The 22,176-nt window shown below is 37.9% G+C and overlaps 1 protein-coding gene across 3 annotated transcripts in view; it reads right to left on the bottom strand.

The window, feature by feature from the left end:
• Nucleotides 1-3,070: 3,070 nt before the first annotated feature.
• The window catches only part of LOC100032145 (damage-control phosphatase ARMT1-like), a 37,779-nt gene continuing 18,673 nt past the window's right edge, over nt 3,071-22,176 (bottom strand). For 2 of the 3 annotated variants that reach the window (XM_056818938.1, XM_056818937.1), the window contains 4 exons: nt 12,654-12,759; nt 11,542-11,771; nt 6,764-6,929; nt 3,071-4,476 (listed from right to left, as the gene is read on the bottom strand). In XM_056818938.1, coding sequence (XP_056674916.1) covers nt 3,709-4,476; nt 6,764-6,929; nt 11,542-11,771; nt 12,654-12,759 — 1,270 coding nt within the window. In that variant the 3' untranslated portion in view covers nt 3,071-3,708. The remainder of the gene's footprint in view (nt 4,477-6,763; nt 6,930-11,541; nt 11,772-12,653; nt 12,760-22,176) is intronic. The other variant, XM_056818940.1, reaches the window with a different exon arrangement.

Raw genomic sequence — 22,176 nt, 5'->3', positions numbered from 1 at the left:
TGACCGTATAACAGGGTATAAAGATTAACTTGTGTCGCTTCTGCTACAGCTCTGATTTGGATATAGTTTGAGATCATTCAATTTAAGGAATACAAAAGGTGATGTGGAACTGGTCTGGAGCTCTGGAGACGAGGGCTAGATGCATAGGTCTGGGAGTCCCATCTTCATAGAGATAACTGAAGACAAGAGCTGTTAAGGGATTCATAACAGGAATATTTTCAGTGGAATGAGATAAGAAACCATATGTAAGAGGGTTTACAGGAGGAGAGGAAGTGAAAGCACTCTGTAGATAACTTTTAACGATGAAGTTTAACCATGAAGGAAAAGATACAAGGTTGTCTTTTTAAGAAAAGGGAAGATGATAAATATTAGTGTCGCTGCTACAAGGGGAAATTTACTGGAGAAGTCAGGAGGGGATCAGTTCAAGGGTGCTTGTAGGAGTTTTGACTTAGCAAGGTTACCTCCTCATCAGAGAGAGAATGACTGTAAAAATTAAAAGTTATCACCAATAAAATATTATATTCTAAGAGATTTATTAATGATCATTAGAAGGGAATAAAAAGGTAACAAAATAAAAAACCACATGCCCATGACTAATCAGCCTGTTCAAAATCTTACCACTTACCAGCATTCGCCAACAGGAAGTAAAGAGGCCAGACCAGGAATGCCCACTGCCTAAGTATGTAATGACAGGAAGTGAGTGGGCAGCCCGGAAATGTTTTTTAGGGTAACAGATTTCCAATTATACATGACAAAGGAAGAAGACCTTTGGGTGATGTAAAAGGAGGGGGCAAATAGGAGATCTTAGAGTGAATATCAACTTTTTCACTGAGGTATGAGGCAAGACCTTCAAACTTATCAAAATGGAAAAGTTGACAAAAACCAAATTATTGGAGAGGTTAAGGGAATAATAGGCATGCTAATATACTATTGTGAAATAATTCAACCATCCTGAAAGGCAATTTAGAAAACAGATTGCCCTTAGGCCCATTAATCCCATTATAAGTCATATAAATGAAAGATCAAAGACAACGAATCTATCCATACAAAAGGCATTACTTTTTGTTTTGTAAACCTTGAAATTTCTCAGACTTGTGAATGTTAAAAATTTCCCCACTGGACTGGGAACATTCCCCATTTTGATGAGAAAAATCCTTGCTATGGGAAGTACCTCTACTCCACCCGTACTTAAGACTGCTTTAGGGGAGAAAACTCCTTGCTAAACAAAGAAAGTACTTGGACCCATGCTTATAATAAGGCAAGGAGTTCTTTGAGCCATGCCTGTTTTTTAGAATTGATACAATGAGATGCTAGGTACCTAAAAGGGTCAGGCAAGTTTTCTCTTAATGAGATTAGTTGACTCAGCTGTGTTTTCACTAGTTCAGACTTACTGAGATTAGTCAACACAGCAGCATTTTTTCTGGTTCAGACTTACTGAGGAGATTTGTCGACTTAGCAAGAATTCAGATGGGCAGTCCTTTGGAAAACATCTACAGTGATTGGTAGATGTAAGGACTTAGGGGAGGTGACATAGGAGAAAAACCTTCTATATAAGAAGCAGAATCTCTGGAGGAAAAAAAGAAGCCTTTTGGAGGATCTCTGATGAGGATTGCTTGGGAAGAATCTCTTGAGAGAGGCTCTGGAGAAGGGAAGCTCTTGGAGGACACTCTCTAAGAAGGACTCGCTGGAGCTCCTCTGAGGGGACTCTGTCCCTCTGGAGGCTCTGGAGAGAGGCCCTTTGGAACAGTCTCTGGCTGGAACTCTCTCTGGTGAAGTCAGCTGAGATGGAGCTGGCCTGGTGTCACTAGAATCCTTGCTTAGACAGACCTTGTGGTGAGTGTTAAAAGACTGACTGAGTGATCTCTCTCTCTTAAGACTCAGGTCTAGGCCATGTTGGCTTAAGGCCCTTCATACTTATTTCCTTTTTCTCTCTCTCTCTTTTCTTTAATTCCACATTTGTATTAATTAAAATCTCTATAAAACCCAGTTGACTTGGGTATTTGAATAATTGGGAATATTTCCCTGGCGACCACCTTATATTTGATTTAAAAACCAAGACACTGTAGTGAAACATATTTTCTGCGGTCAAATTTACTCACCCTCTCTTATATCTATCATAATTTATATCTTCCACCATTTAAACTCACTACAGTTTACAACATCACTCTTTTAACTACTACAGTTTAAGGACATCAACCATTTTAAATCTAACAGTTTTAACAAAGAAATGGCAATAAAGAGGAACTGCTCATCAGTTGGGAAATCGCTTTACAAACTGTGATATTAATACAATGGAGTATTATACCATAAAAACTTAGAAAGGATAAACAGACAAGCAAGGTAATGTTAATACAAAACAAAAATTGAAAAGTATGTGAAGTAAAAAATTTTATACTTTTCAAGTTCATTATAATTGAGCAATATAATTCATTTAATAGATCACTAATCGCTGTTTTCTTTATTCTCTTAACAAAATGTAATACAAAACACTATACTTGAGTAGTTCATTCAAATGTTTTTGTCCACAACATTGTGCTGTGAATAATCGCATGTTTTGAAAAGAATTACCCATGAATGAAAAAATACATCCAGAAGTAAATAAGTTGGTTATTTTTCATATAGTATATCACCTCAAAAAAAGAAATTGTTTTTGGCTAAAGAAGTTAAAACAATCTTATATGCAAATTGTATCATATGATGCCCGTTTTTTTAAAAAAACTAATTCATCACTCTGGGATGTAAAACAAAACTAAGTAAATGTTAACACAGTTCACTTTTATTAACATTGCCCCTGAAAACACATTCCATTATTTTTTTCAAAGCAAAGTGGTAAAGTGGTTATACTTTCTAAAATAATTCAAGTACAAAGGTTCATTGTGGAGAGACAGCCTTCCAAATTCAAAGCATGAGAATAAATTCAAGGGCACAGTCTATTATAAACCTCACATCTCTAAAGCAGTTATAACATAAAAATTCCAAAAGGAATTTGTTAATTTCTAAAGACAAAATGATCAAAATATCTTTTAGTTCTACGGATATAAGTCATAATAATGAAAAAGATACCACATTCTTTTGGTCTGTTTTTGGAGATTTTTATTTACGGTAAACTTTGGTCAGTACAGTAAATGCATGAATAGAAATACAAAACACACATGAATTTAGGCAACTATCATTAAGAAAATAAATGTAAATACAAAAGGCAATTCCTCAGAATTACAAATAGCATCAATTTTCTACTTCCTGGTGGTACAAACATCATAGTTTAAAAGAAATTTCTCCCCCTAAAGGTAAATAAAAATTTAAGTGACCATAAGACTTGTGTTGCAGCAATACAAAATGAAGTTAAAATAATTTTCACTTTTCCAAAATATTAAATCCATGTAGCTTATACTTTCAAATGGTGAAAATAAAAATACAAGTTTAGTTAATAATAAAAGCAAAATGCACTTTCTGCATTTATCTCAGTAGTTTCTTTGAACCACTAGAAATACTGAACGAACATAATATTTCAATGAATTAGAAATGAAATGTCTTTAAGCAGCTGAACCTAAAGATGCTTCATCAGTAACTTCAGTACATTAGTATAACTGATACTGTAAGTATAATCCAAAAATAACTAAATTTTAAAAAGTAAAGCAAAAAGTAATTAATTAAAATTTTAAAATACTTTTCTAGGGAGGAAATGTACATGTGAAAAACTTAAAAAAGTCAACTTAAAGGCCCATCAAATTGAAATATACCATATTTTCCAGTGTTCATCCAAGTAGGTTCAGAAATTGCAATTCTTTCTCCTTGCCCAGGTTCCAGACCAACTTGAATTTCAGCTTTTATTGTTCTTATGCTGCAGAGAGGTGCAGGATGAAAGCCATTCAAAGCCTCATGAAATGGAACTGTAAATGTCCATTTTCTGTCTCCTAACAATTTCCTATAGTTCAAATCACCTTTGAAAATAATTAAATTTGACTTTTGTAGATCAGCATACAAGTCAGGAGCAACCTGAGACATAGCACTATACTCATGAGGTAGAGTCCAAAACATATTATCTCGATAATTCCATTTATGATTCAGAAAAAACTCTTCCCAGATACTCCCACACCTGGACATGCAATTGGTATGAGCAGTTTTTAATTGATAAATTAACCACATAAGGTCTTTTTCACTAGTATCTGAAACAAACCAGGGAATACTTTTTCCATGGAAATAGATCTCAGAAGCCAGATTAGCTGATAACAGAAAGTCTGCCAATACCAAATCTGTATAAAGCTCAAACCCCGAATTATCCAGGATAAAATCCACTCTCGTAGAAATGTTTTCCTGATTTTTCTTTCTCATTATAAGTACTGACCAAATAGAATCCATATGATTCACTAAAATGAAAGATTCAAGTTCTGCCACAACTGCCATTGGAGTTGCGAACTGAGCGCTGCTCCGACCACCTGAAAGTGACAGATCACACTTATTTCCCCACAATGAAATCTGAAAGAAAGTACAAAATAATTACTATTCATTATCTATATACAACTGAACTACCTCAAAGGCTATATTGTTAGTGGCAAAAGTCATGAGCAATTTCCATTGAAAACCGTCTATACAATTCAAAGGTGACACTAATCTTTATATGAAAAATCATTTTCCTATATTAAAGGCAATATTTCAGTTTCATTGATGGAATTTTTTCCTTTTGAACTAGTTGTTTTAAAATTGGAAAATCAGACTCAAAAGTGAAAAATTCAGCCAGGCAAACAACTGCAGTCTATGGAAAAGTAAAATTTTCACCATACTATTAACTGAGCAGTTAAGATACTGAATAGAAAGAAATCTCAGGTATGTTAAAAGATAAGACTTCAAATGATACACCTTAACTTGAGTTAATATGGAAAAAGATGAATTCTCTATTTTTAAAATATTTATTCAAAAACTGACATTGATATATTTCATTAATAAGAAAATGATTTAAATTATTTAAGTTTATTTCTGAAAGACACTTCAGAAACACTAATAAATACATTTTAAACAAGAGAATTTATCCTTGAGATAAGTGAAAACTGGTTAAAATAATTTTTAAAAGGCTCAAATAACTAATTGTTTAAAATCTTATTTTAAAAATATTTCTATTCATTGCTAACTAATGCCAACAGAAGTTGTAAACTCCCCTCTCCTTTGCCCCTTAAAAACATGCCATAACAATAACTGGTTTTGACTGACTATGGAATATTGTAGTAGTTCAGTCTTACTAAGTAATACTGGCAGCTGTGTCAAGGAAGTTCATCCCCTCCCCTTCCTGAATAGCTTCACCTGCCCATCAAACATTCCTGAGATAACAGTTGCACCAGGTTTGCATCCCTCTATGTGCTGTACATCAATACAACTCAAGGTTTTGGGGCTTGAGGGAAGAGAATGAAGAGGAACAGGGCAGGCAGGTGAAGGGAATGAGAAAGTGATTTGCAGGCTAGGGACCACGTGGTCAGTTTACTTATACGAATGATGGTCTACCCTTTCTAATAAATTTTATAAAGTATATATCTGAGTGGAAATATTATTTCAATCCTTACATAGCAAAATATGGGAAGCCCTCTCTCCATATCCTTTTGTGATTTAGAAATGGTTTCAATGTTAAAGACATTTTATACAGGTAAAGATTAGGCATAAAACAAAGCTTTTCTGGTTTAAAATCCCATCTTTATTCTGCCTTAGAACCAATAACCACTATTGATTCTAAGACAAGGGTAAGGTAAGGGCTTCAATAAATTAAAAAAAACTATAACTCAAATACTACTGATTATTAGTAATGAAAAGTAAATGACTTTTCTTCTTTTGATTATGATATAAAAACTTAAGAGGCCAGATTAGAACCTAGGATGGACCTCCATCTCTGGGCCTGACTCTCAATCCATTGAGCCACCCAGTTGCCCCCAAGATTCATATTCGTAAAGCAATTACTACCTACAAAATTTATTTAGCAACATTAGAAAGGAAGATGCTCAACAAATTTTGACTTGAAAAAAATCCTCTGCTTCATATTCATACCCTTAAGTTTTTGCCTCCTGGTTATCTGGTTCTTCTTCCAAATATTCTGTGCATTCAATTTTTTTGCTCCTTGGCCTCTGAAGCCCACATTCTACCCCAATGGACACAAGTATCTTCTTCTAAGAAGTTCTCAGAAGAAAAATAGTAATAGAATTAAGAATGTTTTAAGGGGGCAGCTAAGTGGCTCTGTGGATTGAGAGTCAGATCTAGAGGCAAGAGGTCCTGAGTTCAAATGTGACCTCAGACACTTCCTAGTTGTTTGACCCTGGGCGTTGTGTCACTTAACCTTCATGCCCAAACCTTATCATTCTTCTGCCTTGGAACCAATAAACAGTACTGATTCTAAGGCAGAAAGTAGGGGTTGTTTTGTTTTTTTTTTTAAAGGCATAGTGTTTTTCAGAGTGAAGGAAGCATCTAATGAATTGACTGTTCAAGCTTTACCTATATTTAGGAATAACTTAAAAATACTAAAGCAGATAGTTCCTATGCTATTAGCATGGATCTCTAGCTAAAAGTTGACTTCCAATTCTATTTCCAAGCTTTAAAATAAATTTTATTCCTAAAAAAAAAATTATTTTTAAGCCCATTATAAATATATGTATGATTGGCCTTAAATGACCTGACATGTGAATAAAAATATTTATGAAAAATGTTTTAGAAAATCATTAACTTTTTAATTTAAATTATACACACATAAAAACATACACACAAAGAAACAAAAATACTGTATCATTACCTGTAACAATTTAAAAAACTCCTCTTGCAGTTTATTTTCACTTAGGGTTTCAATCTTTCTTTTTAACTCTTGGAGGTAATTACATAAAATGATAATAGGTTCCTGAGAGTCAAGGAAACTCTGGCATTTTAAATCTTTAAATACATCAAAGTCACTGATTGGTGAACTAATAGGACAAAAGAAACAGGAAATAAAATAATCATGATGCTATACTTTAAATAGTTAATATTATCTTAGTAATTCAACAATCAATTATAAATTATGGTAAAGGCTAAGAAGCATAAAGCTTGAAAACTGAAAGCTTCAATAATTAATCCCTAAAGCTATCATATTCCTTTTCCAATATACAGTATATTTTGCAATATTGACTAATTTGGTATTGTCTCCTATTTGCAAAGTTCTCTTTCTGATGAAAGCTTCAAAAATCAGGAAGCACAAAGGAGTAAGAAAAGCTACTGTCTTAAGATACTAACATCAACAACAAACACTTAATTAAACAGCACTTTGAGGTTTCCAAAGTACTTTAATTATGTTCTCTCAATTATCATCAAGAAAACCCTGCAAAATAGGTGCTATTATTTTTATGGTATGTTAAGTTTTGACAAGAAAGTGGTTTTTAAAAACACACTTACCTGAATTTGTATAACCAAATAAGTATTTTCCTCTTCAAAGGAGTCAGATTAAGAGGAAATATTCTTATTCCAGTGATAACATAGCTTGACATAGTTTTATACTGCCTCATTTAAAAATGTCTTCAGGGTCTGCAGCATTATCTTTAGAGTATTTTCAGGGGTGGTGTATCTTATTTTGATGGTGATTTGACATTTGGAAATAAGTCAAAAGTCCTTTGTACTTTTGTACCTTTGTACCTGTAAATAAGGTGGGTTGGATCAAACTGGTAATACCAGCTTGATTCAAAACTGAGATATAACCATAAGATAGTGAGACATTCTTTGTATGGTTCATAAGCTAGTTCTAAAAGTTAATTCCAAAAGAGAAATTCCAAAATGTTTTTGGTGAAGACAGTATGACTGGAATAAGAATATTAATTCCCAATGTGACTTTGATGAAAAACATCTATTTGCATGTTTAACTTTCATCCTATTTGTCTAAAAACAAGTATCATTAGTTTATAGTTGTCATACCTCATATGAAAAACAAGATGAGTTTCATTTAACAGTAATGAATAAATCAAAGAAATAGTCCCTTTGTAACTTAAAACTCTTAATCATTAGGGAAAGGCATCCTGTGCCATAGGCTATGTTACAATTTCTTTTACAGTGAAATTCATCATTAATAGCTTTGGTTTGATAACAGAAATGAAAGCAACCACCATGAATTCATATTCAGAATCCCTTATATTGTTCTTGTGCTCTTTCCTACAAAATTTCTAAGAGAATCCAAATGAGCTATTTCACAATATTTGCATAATTATCAAAACCCTCGGCTGAATAGGAATATAAGTTATATAAATATAAAATATAAAAATATAAAAAGGAATAATATATTATGTATCTAACAAAACTAGCATTTATGTGGAATTATGGGAAAATGTAATGTGGAAAGCTAAGGAAAAAATTAATTACAGTCACAAAATTCAATAGAGAAGAAACAAGGGTAGACTTTATTCAACATCTAAGATCTTTTAAATAGCTCTTCAGAGGGCAGCTGGGTAGCTCAGTGGATTGAGAACCAAGCCTAGAAATGGGAGGTCCTAGTTTTAAATCTGGCCTCAGCCACTTCCTAGCTGTGTGACCCTGGGCAAGTCACTTGACCCCCATTGCCTACCCCCTAACACTTCTACCTTGGAGCCAATACACAATATATTGACTCCAAGACGGAAGGTAAGGATTTAAAAAAAAATTAAAATTAAATAGCACTTCACAACAGAAAAACATTTCACAAATGCTATTTGTTTATTGTGGGTCTCCTATATGTTATGGTTGTGCTACAGGTGGCAGTAGATACAACATAGAAATAATTTATAATCCCTATTTTTAAAGAACTTGCATTTTAGTAGAATGATAATACAACAGAACTAAAATAAATGACATAACTACAGAGTTATGAAACAAGACGTTATTGTGAGGTATGAAGATAAAGGAAATCAAAACCCAGAAGGATCAGACAGGCTTTACTAGAGAAATTGGCACCTGAGCTGCTCTTTACAACATGAAGAACAAGCAATGTGGAAGAAGAACATTCCAAGCCATAGCAACAGCATGACATAAAAGGCACAGTAGAGAGTACAGTGAGGTGTCCAATTTGGCTATAGGACAGAGTACTTCTTAGAAAGTCCTTTGGGCTAAGGCTCCAAAGGAACAGGTGTTCTAGGTTACAGGAGAGCATATAGAGACTGTAGCAGTCCAGCCCATATGTTGTAAACCTCAAAAATTTCTCAGACTTATGAATGTTAGGGGTTTCCCCCATTGGGGAATCTTCTACTTAAAAATATCCCCTAGCAGATGGTGAGAACTCTACTTGAGTGTGGGGGCTCCTAGCTATGGGAGTGTCCCTGCTCCACCCTACTTAAGACTGCTTTAGGACAGAAAATGGCTTGCTAAACAATGAAAGTACTTTGTTCCATGCTTATGGAAGGGACAGGAAGTTCTTTGAGACATGACTGTTTTAGAATTGATACAATGGGATACTAAATACCTATAAAGGTGGGGCAACTTGTAAACTACTTAAACCTAAAAGAGTGATAACTTATTCAGAGGTTTTTCTTAATGAAATTTGTCGACACAGCAGCATTTTTTTCTGACTTACTAAAGAGATTAAAACTACTCAGCTGTGAATTCAAAATGGGCGGTCATTTAGAAACATCTACAGTGATTGGTAGATGTAAGGACTTAGGGGAGGTGACAGAGGAGATTTTGCCCTTAAAAATAAGAGCTCAAAGAAGAAAAAAAATTGATCTGGATTTCTGACTCTCATTCTGAAGGAGAGCTCCTTGAGGAGCTCCTCTGAGGGGCTCTGTCCCTCTGGGGTAGGAGATCTGGAGGCTCTTGAGAGAGGCCCTTTGAAACAATCTCTGGCTGGAAGACTCTTTGAGGAAGGACGCTGGCCTGGTGTCACTAGTATCCTTGTTTGGTCAGACCTTGTGGTGAGTGTTAAAAAACTGACTGATTTCTCTTTTAAGACTCAGGTCTAGGCCATATTGGCTTGAGGCCCTTCATACTTATTCCTTTCTTACTCTCTCTCTCTCTTTGATTACTCATTGTATTGTTAATTAAAATCTCTATAAAACCCAAATGACTTGGGCATATTCATAAGTGTTCTATATTCCCTGTCTCCCAAACATTTTAATTGTCACAATGTATAATTAAGATGTAAGGATTGTGTATGGACACATGGCCATTCTTGCACATGGCAATGAACTCTGATCCCAGCATTGCTAAGGTTAAGGCGCGAAAACTTAGATCCCTTTGTCTTACCCACACTGGGATAAACCCCACCTTTACCTTGTTCGAATCTACACCTGAACCAATCAATACACTCTATATTCATGTTTATGCATTTCGCATATTTGCTTATCAAAAACATTAAAAGGAGCGGCCCACAGTCATCTCCTCCTCTCTTGGATCTCAGGCATTGCCTAACACTGTCTCTTCTCCTTTTCTCTCCTCTCTCTCTCTCACCTGGGACCTGGCCTTTGGCCAGGCACTTTCCTTTCCAATGCTAATACCTAGCTCTTTCTAATTCATCCTATTATCTATCTACACCTTATTCTCTTAGCCCTAGGGTTTGTGCTTGGTATGAACCTAGGCTAACTTCTCAGTTAAGCTATATCATTTCTCTGACCTGAGTGGTGTTAATTTTGGACTACTGAATGGTTCTTTCCTTTGAGATTTCCAGTGGCCGGAGTGTGCTGTGGCTCCATTCAAATCAATCCGGCTTGGTTTCTGACTCAATTCTGCCATCTCCTGTCTCCTTCTCGCCCCCCACGGAATCTAAACTACTATCCTTTCTCTCTTCTTGGGGCATTCGAGGGCGAATGCCTCAGAGACTAAGCAAAAGAAGTGATTAGCCAACATGATGAAGGATTAGAAGGGTAAAGAGAAGAAGTAGGAGTAGGGTTTGAACCAGGATGTTAAGAATAGGAAAAATGAATAAATGTGAAAGATGACATTTCTTTTTTGGACTGGCTAGATTTTAGACAGTACAATGAAAATGAGATAGTGATGTACTACTCAGATGTTTTCTTTTATGAAACGAATGCTGAAATGTTATCTATTTTTTTTTAAACTTTACAAAACAAGTTTGTTTTAAAGGTCAGATTGTGTCTATACTCTTAAATTCTTATAACATTTGACCAAAAGCTAGGAATTTGGACTCTGTAAGAAAATAAAATAGAATGCCAGGCAACCTTTCACAGAAGTGAAAAACCTAGCACAATTATAACATTTATAAAATAACTTTGAAGAAGTAAAAGTTTCTGAAATCACTAATGTTTTTATTGGTATAATCTAACTAGCTATAGCTAGCTTTTATAACTCTCACATAATTTTAAAAGACCTGAATGAAATTCCTCTACCAGAACAGTTTTGTACTTTCTCTACAACTTATAAATCTTAGAGATTTACCAAGAACACTGAGGAGTTAAGTTGCCCAGGGTGACACAAATAATATATGTTAGATGGAAGATTTGAATCTTGGTCTTTCTGGCTTCAAGATCAGCTCCCTTTATTCTACACTGCTCTTCTTTGGATATAAAATATAAAGGCTTCTTAAAACACATCCAAGCATATAAGTAACAGAATTGACAAGATACTTACCTTAGCATTAATGCTTCATGAATCCTTCGGTACATATAACACTCTGCATATAACCAAGGTGCCTGAAACCAACTTAACTTTTCCTTATTTTCATGATTTTTCAGGTATTCGTTCCATATATCATTATCAACATAATTATCAGTCAAAAGCTTTAAGGGCTCATCACTTTTTAGTTGCTGTAGTAAATCATTAAGAAGTGAGTAAGCTTTCTGTTTTGCTTTAGTGCCTGCCTGGGGGGGGGAAAAGAATAGCTTTTACAAATTGTATTCATCATAAATTATATATATTTTGAGGGAGGGAAGGAGGGAAGGAGGGAAGGAGGGAAGGAGGGAAGGAAGGAAGGAAGGGAGGGAGGGAGGGAGGGAGGGAGGGAGGGAGGGAGGAAGGGAGGAAGGGAGGAAGGGAGGAAGGGAGGAAGGGAGGAAGGGAGGAAGGGAGGAAGGGAGGAAGGGAGGAAGGAAGGAAGGAAGGAAGGAAGGAAGGAAGGAAGGAAGGAAGGAAGGAAGGAAGGAAGGAAGGAAGGAAGGAAGGAAGGAAGGAAGGAAGGAAGGAAGGAAGGAAGGAAGGAAGGAAGGAAGGAAGGAAGGAAGGAAGGAAGGAAGGAAGGAAGGAAGGAAGGAAGGAAGGAAGGAAGGAACCAGACTAACTATCCAAAGTCTCTAGCTTCATCAGGTTCTAGATTCCCATGAGCCCTAGTTCATTTCACAAGAAAGGCCTGGGGGTCCAGCTAACCACATGGTCAGGACAGACAAATTAAAACCAGTGCAGGCATGGGCTTAAATTCAGGAAAAAATGGGAGTCAAAGAGTCTCTCCCAGATTCTCAGTCTGGTCCCACCAGCTTAATGCCACTTGCCAGCTGAGGCCTAAGAAAATACTGAGAAATGAGAGGACATAGGTTGTTCCCACCACCTAGAAGACAATACTAAGAGTTATAATAATTCTAAATTACAGATTAAATAGGCTTTTGTGGTACAACTGTAGAAACTAACCATCATTTGTACCAACTGTCATTAAAATGGAAGACAGAAGTCAAATGACTTATTTAGTAACATTTACCAGTTTCCTGTTTAGTGGCTAATCAAAAGATAATTATTAAACATATAACCTTTACCTGTCCATGCAACTTAGTGAAATTACTTTGATGTTCATCCAGTGAAGCCATAGCTTTTTTTATGATCTCTGGTGTTCGCTCTTTCATTGAAATATAGGCAAAGGATCTAAAAAAGAGAATACAAATTAGCATATTAGGGATAATAAAAAATTACAGTAATAGATCTGGTATCCCTTCACTTACAAAATATATTTCCTCTTCACATTTACTTTTCATATATATGCTGTCATTATTAGTACATGAAGCATATGGTCACAGGGTCAGCTCACTTAATGTTCACTGTATGGAAAGGGACAGTCCAAGGGACTACTGCAAAAGACTAGCAAATTCCAGGACTGGGCGTTGACAGCCACGTTGCCCTGGCTCGGACTACATTCATTTACAAAGTGCGGGTTGGATTAATCACCTCCTCTGTGATTCCAAATGCTACCAATGTAAAAACCTCTATGTCACGTATTCATTAATCACCTCCCACTTGACATTCCTAAGGTCCCCAATAAAGGCCGGGGAACATGTATGAGCCTCTTTCTGCTCTTCTCCTACACCTCTTACTCTTACAGTGTTTGCCCTCCCCCTTGCCTCTTATAATCTTGATCTTGCTGTGGTCTATTATGTTCCTCATGTCTAACTGACTTACGCAGCGCAGCTGCCCCGCACATCTCCCATTAATCTCTTGACCATCTGGTCCATGAGGGATATCCCGGGTCCTGTGCTCCACGCAGGTTCTCTTGTCCTCATACTTATAATTTCTCCACTCTGTTATCTTTCATTAGAGCAGAGGTTCTCAACCTCTCAATTTGGAGCAATGAGAATACATAATGAGTATCAGGTATTTACATTCCAAATCATAACTGTAGCAAAATTACAGTTTTGAAGTGAAGTGAAGTGAAGACACTTCTGGTTTGGGGTCACAACTGTATTGCGGGGTCATGGCATTAGAAAGGTTGAGAACCACTGCATTAGAGATATATCTAAGGAGGAGCTCGCATCTCCCCAGGTGTTTTAACTTGCGGTCTTTATTCCTGCATCTCTTCCTTTACCTACCTTATCTATCTCACATCCATATTCCTCTACCCTCCATTCTCCTTCTCAGGTCACCACCCACAGATAAACTATATAGGAACCGCAGGTCAGTCCCCTATAGTACGCCAGTGTATAAAATATTTTGAGATGCTGTGGCAAAACGTAAGACTTAAATGGTATACTATTCAATTTATTCTAGCAAACATTCAAATGTCTGTTATATAAAATGTAATAAGGATAAAAGTATTTAAATTTTTAAAAATTCTTTAAGAGTTTATAATCAATTTGGCCTCAGACACTTTTAACTATGTGAGTCACTGAACCCCCACTGCCTAGCACTGCTATTCTATCATAGTACCAATACACAGTATTGGTTCTAAGATGGAAGGCAAGGGTCATTTGACTAATAATATTAATTTTTGTAATATTCCATTCTTTGTTTAAAATCCTCACCCTTCAGTTTAGCTCAAATAATAAAATAACCACTTCCACTATCTCCCAAAGTGAAGCATACCAGGCATGTTAGCATCTGGGAAGTTTGATTGATGTATTGATATTGTATTACCAGACACATGGTCAGACCTCTTGATGTTCATTGTATGGAAAGGGATAGTCCGAAGCTCTAACATAGGCTGGACCTTGGCAGCCAAGCTGCTGTTAGATTTAAAATTGTTGAGGTCTTAAACTGTAGTGATTAAAATAGTGGAAGATATAAATTGTGATAGATATAAGAGAGGGTGAGTAAATTTGACCGCAGAAATATGTTTCACTACAGTGTCTTGGTTTTTAAATCAAATATAAGGTGGTTGCCAGGGAAATATTCCCAATTATTCAAATACCCAAGTCAACTGGGTTTATAGATATTTTAATTAATACAAATGTGGAAGAAAAAGAGAGAAAGAGAGAAAAAGGAAATAAGTATGAAGGGCCTTAAGCCAACATGGCCTAGACCTGAGTCTTAAGAGAGAGAGATCACTCAGTCAGTCTTTTAACACTCACCACAAGGTCTGTCTAAGCAAGGATTCTAGTGACACCAGGCCAGCTCCATCTCAGCTGACGTCACCAGAGAGTTCCAGCGAGACCTCCTTAGAGATTGTCCTCCAAGAGCTTCCCTTCTCCAGAGTCTCTCTCAAGAGATTCTTCCCAAGCAATCCTCATCAGAGATCCTCCAAAAGGATTCTCTTTCCTCCAGAGATTCTACTTCTTATATAGGAGGTTTTTCTCCTATGTCACCTCCCCTAAGTCCTTACATCTACCAATCACTGTAGACGTTTTCCAAAGGACTGCCCATCTGAATTCTTGCTAAGTCGACAAATCTCCTCAGTAAGTCTGAACCAGAAAAAATGCTGCTGTGTCGACTAATCTCCTAAGTCTGAACCAGTGAAAACACAGCTGAGTCAACTAATCTCATTAAGAGAAAACTTGCCTGACCCTTTTAGGTACCTAGCATCTCATTGTATCAATTCTAAAAAACAGGCATGGCTCAAAGAACTCCTTGCCTTATTATAAGCATGTGTCCAAGTACTTTCATTGTTTAGCAAGGAGTTTTCTCCCCTAAAGCAGTCTTAAGTACAGGTGGAGTAGAGGTCCTCCCATTGCAAGGATTTTTCTCATCAAAATGGGGAATGTTCCCAGTCCAATGGGGAAATTTTTAACATTCACAAGTCTGAGAAATTTCAAGGTTTACACTCCAAAGCTACTTTTTTTAAGGCTCCTAAAAATCTTCTGAAAAGACTATAGCATAGAAAAAATTCCTTAGCATCATATTTAAGTAATTTAAGATAATCAATATGACAACTATAAATGTTCTAATCAAAGCATGCAGCCAGGGGGTGTTTTCACTTTTTCTTTGGAAAACTACAGGTTGTTGGATTGTTTTTTTTCTACCTTTGGAATGCCATTATTCGGGAACTGAAGTGTACAGTTTTGTGACATGTAAGTCAACCCAGGTACAGCAAGCCCACAATGGTGGATGAATTCCCAGAACTCTATTGCAACCTTAGTCATGTAGGTGGGGGGGGGGGGGGGGAGTGGAGAGAGCCATCACTTCAGCCTCAAGAACAACAACCGAAAAGAATAAAGAGGCAGCAGTAAATAACAATGTAACACCTTTCAGGATTTTCCAAGGACTTGGTTCTGCTTCACGGACACTGGATAATATTAATGTATCTTGGCTCTATGAGCTGCTTAAAAACTCCCGGAGGGAGTCTGACTAAAACCAAAGCTAAAACTAAAAAGTGCTTGGGGAGATGGGGAGAGACAGGAGGGGGGGCCTGGGGCGGGACTAGCAAGTGTGACAAAGGCCAGGGAAGGATATTTCGGAAAGCAAGGGAACTTGGTCTACAACCAAGAATCAACTACCCAGCAAAACTGACTATATTCTTACAGGGGAAAGTATGGTCATTCAACAATAGAAGAATTCCGAGAATTTGTAAAGAAAAGACCCGACACGAACAGAAAATTCGATGCTGTGAATTTTGAAATCTCCATCTTGGTCTAGCACCCAAAAATTGTGCACACCCACACTACACAGGCATGTGCTAGTCAATGACAAATCAGAAATAGCTAACTGCCCACCTGGGCTGTCCTAAGCCAAGGTTGAGCCACCATTGGCACGTGTGAAGCACAGGAAGTGATGGAGAGATCAGCCTCTGGAATTCCCTCACTTCCTGTGGAGAGAGCTAGATGCCAGTTCGTGTTAGAAGCTTGAACAGAGAGGAGGCCCACAGGCAGCTTCCCTTCAGATCGGTCACGTGAGTCAAGGACTGATTCCTTCTACCTTGGCCCTTTGGGCCTAAACTCCCTCTGCCTTGGTCAGAGGTTGAGTAACCCCTTTCCCTTTCCTTCTCTCTCCTTCTCTCCCTCTCCTTTTCCCTACTCCCATTGTGCTTAAACCTCCATAAACTCCATTCTGAGTTGAGTGTTTCATTTTAGGAATTTCATAAGTAAATTCCTTGGCGGCCATTGTTCAATATTATAACAATCTTAAAAGGTGAAAATTTTCACCACAACAGTTGGCATAACCACTTCGGGAAAAAAGAAATATCTCAATCTTCTGATCTTTTTCCTTCTCAATACTGATCACCTGGGAGAGGTCCCATGACTACCCCCTCCGGCTCTTGGCCCTGTTTTAGTGCTTTGAAGGTTTATCGAACCTCAGTAAATTTCCTGAATTTTCTTGCCTTTTCACCCCACTTCCTTCTCACTCTGTCAGTCCTTAAAGATTTAAAGACACAGTTGCCAGAACAGATAAGTATAAAACACCTTTTCTCTCTTTTCTCCTTAATTTAAATTGGGGTCAACGGGTTTTTTTTTCTTTGTCTCTCATTTCCTCCTCCCTTTACTTTAAGGAGGTGGCTCAGTGGACTGAGAGGCAGGCCAGGCTTACCTAATCAACTGATTAGCAACGAGGAACCTCTGGAGAAGGAGCTCTTAGGAGCTCCTAGCCCACAACAAAAACAACTGAATACACCTAGGGAGCTAACTTAAAACCCATTTTCCTGGCCTTTCTAGTCTTAAAATTTAAGTGGGCTTTGCTCAAGGAAGAAAGCACATGGTCCTAGCAGTTTTATCCTGAGGGCTAAAGAAGATTGCTGGGACCCTCCCATATACACACTTTGTAAAAGAAGGAGTTTTAGCTCTACCCTTTGTTTACGGCTTATTCACTCCTAATCAGCCTTTTCATAGCCTCTGCCTTCCCGCATAAGGCTTTTTGTGACCCCTCCCAGAAGCTTAATAAGGAGAATTTACAACAGAATAGGCCTTTAACCTGTATAGGGTTGTAGACTGTAAAGGGAACCACCTACTGACAAAAAAAAAAAAAGTTACAGGCAACTTAGTAATTGACTTACAGAAAAAAAAATGTGGCTTCAACCAGTGCATGACTTGCTTTGAAACTGGCTTATAAGTTCAATAACCAAGTCCATTGGATTTTTAGATGTTCCTGTAGGATGGGTTTTTTTTTTTTCAGAAACTATAAGCCTCTTGGTGACCCTTACATTCATCTTCCTTGGGATTGTAATTGTTGTACTTGTAATAATATACCTAACCTCTAAGAGAGAACACTCCCTTGTTCCTTCTATTACTAAACAAAATAAGGAACAAAATACTTTTATTGATCAACAAATTAAGGAACAAAACAATTTTATTGATCAACAAATTAAGGAACAAAATACTGTTACTGATCAACGAATTAAGAAACAAAATAATTTTACTGAACAACAAATTACAGAAAACTTTACTTTTATTAATCAACAATTGGTGGAACGGGATGAAATTATGGAGGAAAAATGGGGAGAGATAAAAACCTTCCTGCAAAACATTGAAAGGGAGTTAAAAACATCCCATAATAGGAGTGATTTATCTCTCCATTCCATCATTATCAGATTCCCTGATCCACCCTGCCCAAAACGATTTGGCTCAAATAGCAGCCCCTTCACACCAACCAGCTCCTCCCCATCCTGACCACCCAGCCCCTCCCCCTGCCATTCTTGCCCCTCCTACCCTGATTCCTCCCTCTATTCATGCCTCTTACCCTGCTCCCTCAGCCCCACCCCCTGTTCCTGTCCGGGCCCTTCCCCCTGCCCTCCCCCCCCACTCATGCTCTAATCCCCAACCCCCATGCCCCAACAGCCAATAATCCTAACCTTTCCCCTTCTCTTACCTACCCCATTGAAAATGGAGCAAGTAGCCTAGGAACAGTAACACCAGATAATTTAGACAGAAGCTTATTTCCATTGAGGGAAGTACTCACCTTTAATAAAGAAGGGAACTTGGTGTCTGTAAGACACTATACACCTATTAAACCTGATGATTTAGAAAAATTCAAGCACAATGTTCCATCATTTGAGGCAGAACCAATATTGGTTATAGAAAAATTAGAAAATATATTCAGAAACTTTGACCCTTCTTGGTTGGATGTGGAAAATTTGTTAGATACATTTCTGACAAAGTGAGAGAAAAATGTCATCTCTCTAGCTAATAAGAAAAGCGGTAGAGGAGCTCACCACTGGCCAACTGTAGATCCACACTGGAACCCCAATATTACACAGGATCACACAAAACTAGTCCTGGCCAGAGAATTATTATTAAAAGCCATGAGAGACTGCTCTGATAGCCCTGATGCATGGGAAAAATTTGAACAGTCCCAACAGGAAATTGATGAGACCCCCTCCCACTTTATGGACAGACTTATTGACGTAGGAAGTACATATATGGACCTTGATTTGACCAGAGAAAGGGACATTAAACATGTACGCAGACAATTTGTTAGGAATTGTTGATCAGCAGTAAAAGACTACTTTGAAACTAGCTGTCCCAATTGGGAGTCTATGGACCTCGAAGAACTGAGGAAAGTAGCAACATATGCCTATAAGAATCGTACAAAAAACCTGAGACACACAATACATCAGTGGCAGACTTAAAAAAAGAACTTGAAAGTATGATACAGGAACAATTGAAAAGTAAGGGAGAGACCATGGCCCCTTTGCAGGAATCCACAGATAGATCATTAACAAACCCCTTAATATACCTCTTCTGTGGGAAGAGAGGCCATGCAACAATGGTCTGTGGGAGCTGGCTACGGAAAAATGGAAATAATAACACCTTTAGGAATAATAACTATAGGAATCACAATGCCAATCAAAATGACAATGCTCAAAATACAGAAAATGATAATACCCAAAAAATGCCCAACAACAATACATAAGAAATGGAGCTCGACCACACTACACTCAGGGTGAACACCCCCAATAGTGTGCAGGGTCCCAAAAAACTGCCCAAGCATCTTTATGAAGGTGTGAAGGGGGGGGGGGGGGGGTGAGGGCCTTGGAATCAAAGAATGAAACCTTTGCTTTTCCAGACCCTGATATTTTAATGCCAATAATCCCTATATATCCCCCACTCCAAACAGTAAGGAACCTCATGTCACTTTAAAGGTAGGAAATTCATACTATGACTGTCTTTTAGACACTGGAGCATCTAGGTCAGTTCTAGTAAGCAAACCTGATGAGAAATGTGATTCTATTGGCTCCTTAAATGTAGTAGGTGTTTCAGGAAAACCATTAAAGGTCCCAAAACTTTCTCCTCGCATGGTACACGTGGGACCCCTAATTGTTGAACATTCTTTTCTTTTAATGCCTGGATCCCCCACAAATTTGCTGGGGAGATTTACTATGCAAATTACAAGCAACAATAATGTGTGTCCCAAATGGCTCCCTCTCCTTAGAAGTGCCCGAGGAAACCTTAAATTTACTCCCTGTATTTCTCTCAGAGAGCCAGGAGGCAAAGGAGCCTCCCATCTTTGAAATACCTACAGATATACCAGAGTCTCTTTGGGCCACATCTTCTACTGATGTAGGCTTACTTAAATCAGCTGCTCCCGTGCAAATAAAAACTAAATCCAGCCCACCTCCTTGCATTCCTCAGTATCCTCTTTCCAAGGAGGCAACAGAGGGCATTACCCCAATTAAACTCTTTAATTGACCAAGGAATAATTTCCCCTTGTAAATCTGAATACAACACGCCCATCCTCCCCATTAAAAAACCAAAAAGGGGGCCCGATGGCAAACACCTCTATAGATTCATACAGGATTTGAGGGCTGTGAACAATCACGTTATAAAGAGACACTCCGTACTTCCCAATATCAATACTATTATTTCTTCTATTCCTAGCACAGCTACATATTTTACAGTAGTAGACTTGTGCTCAGCCTTATTTTCCATACCCATACATGAGAACTCGAGGTATATTTTTGCTTTTACCTGGAATGGCACCCAATATTCCTGGACTTGTTTGCCCCAGGATTATGTAGAAAGTCCGACCTTATTTGCACAAATTTTGGGACAAGATACAGATAATATAAAATTTAAAAACAGCAAATTAATAAAATACGTAGATGACCTACTCTTGGCTTCCGCAGATGCAGAAGCATGTCAGGAAGATAGTAAACACCTTCTTTTGGAATTGCACAAAAGAGGTCATAAGATCTCGAAGGATAAAGTTCAGTGGTGTCTCCCCAAAGTAGAATATTTGGGGTTCATTCTGACAGCTGGTGCCTGCTCTATTTCTCCCAAGCGAATTGAGAATATTCAAAAATTGAGTGCTCCTACCACTAAAAAATAGTTAAGAGCAATTCTAGGAGCAACAGGGTTTTGCAGACAATGGATTCCTTGCTATAGGGAAATTACTAAACCTCTTATAGCACTAACAAGGGATTCCGTCCCTGAACCCCTCAAATTAGAGCCTTAACACTTGTCAGCTCTATCGGAGCTAAAAAAGGCTATCCTATCTGCCCCTGCTCTAGGCATCCCAGATTACAACAAGCCATTTACTTTGTATGTACATGAGCGAAGAGGAGTAGCCTTAGGCGTTTTAACTCAGACTCTGTGGGCCTTCTCAGCGTCCAGTTGCTTATTATTCAGCCCAGCTGGACCCAATAGCTTCAGGAGCACCCCCATGCCTTAGAGGCGTAGATGCTACTGCTTTACTAGTGACAAAAACCATTGATCTAGTATTGGGATGCCCACTAACAATTATGTGTCCACACGAGGTAGAAGCATTGTTGCTAAGACAGAGAACAAAGGCATTTTCTGATCAGCGAATTACAAGGTATGAAATAACCTTGCTAAAAAATGAAAATATTACTCTAAAACGCTGTACAACCCTTAATCCTGCCACCTTGCTTCCAGACTTACCAACTTCAGGAGAACCATTACACAGTTGTGAAACACTAGTGTCCATGGCAGAAAAGCCTCGAGATGATCTTCTGGACACTCCCTTAAAGAACTCAGACCTGATCTTATTTACTGATGGTTCTTCTTTCATGAGGGATGACATAAGCTACAGTGGAGCTGCCGTAGTCACAGAATTTGCCACTGAGTGGTCAGCTTCACTGCCCTCTAACATTAGCGCTCAAGGGGCAGAACTCATAGCTCTGAAACATGCCTGTATAATTGCCAAGGATAAAAGGGCAACAATTTATAAGGATTCTAGATATGCTTTTGGCATTTGTCACTCAGTCGGGATGCTATGGCTCCAGAGAGGATTTTTAACCTCAGCTGGAAAATCCATAGCTAATGCTGCAATTATTAATGAAGTACTTTCTGCTCTTCAGCTCCTGAAGCCCTAGCTGTAGTTCATTGCTCAGCCCATACAGGTGGCACCGACCCTGTCTCTAGGAGAAATGACCGAGCAGATGCTGCTACAAAGCTAGCAGCCATAGAAGGGCCTGAATTACTTTTAACATTAACAACTACTGATGACTTAAATTTATCACTTTCCTATAATGAGAAGGAAGTGGAAAAATGGGAACAAAAATTCAAAGCAAAACAGATTAATGGAGTGTGGGTGTCATCTGAAGGAAAACCCCTGCTCCCTAGAAGTTTCTATCACCAAATTTGCCAATCTGTTCATAATAATGGCCACTTTGGTACCCAGGGCATCGTGGACTCTGTTAAGAGAGTATGGATAGCCCCTGGTATAACTACCATAGCCTCTAAA

Source organism: Monodelphis domestica, chromosome 2, assembly GCF_027887165.1.
Source record: "Monodelphis domestica isolate mMonDom1 chromosome 2, mMonDom1.pri, whole genome shotgun sequence".
NCBI classification, from domain to species: Eukaryota; Metazoa; Chordata; class Mammalia; order Didelphimorphia; family Didelphidae; genus Monodelphis; species Monodelphis domestica.
Note: the sequence above shows the minus strand (reverse complement) of the source record. Positions and strands in the feature narration are given on the sequence as shown.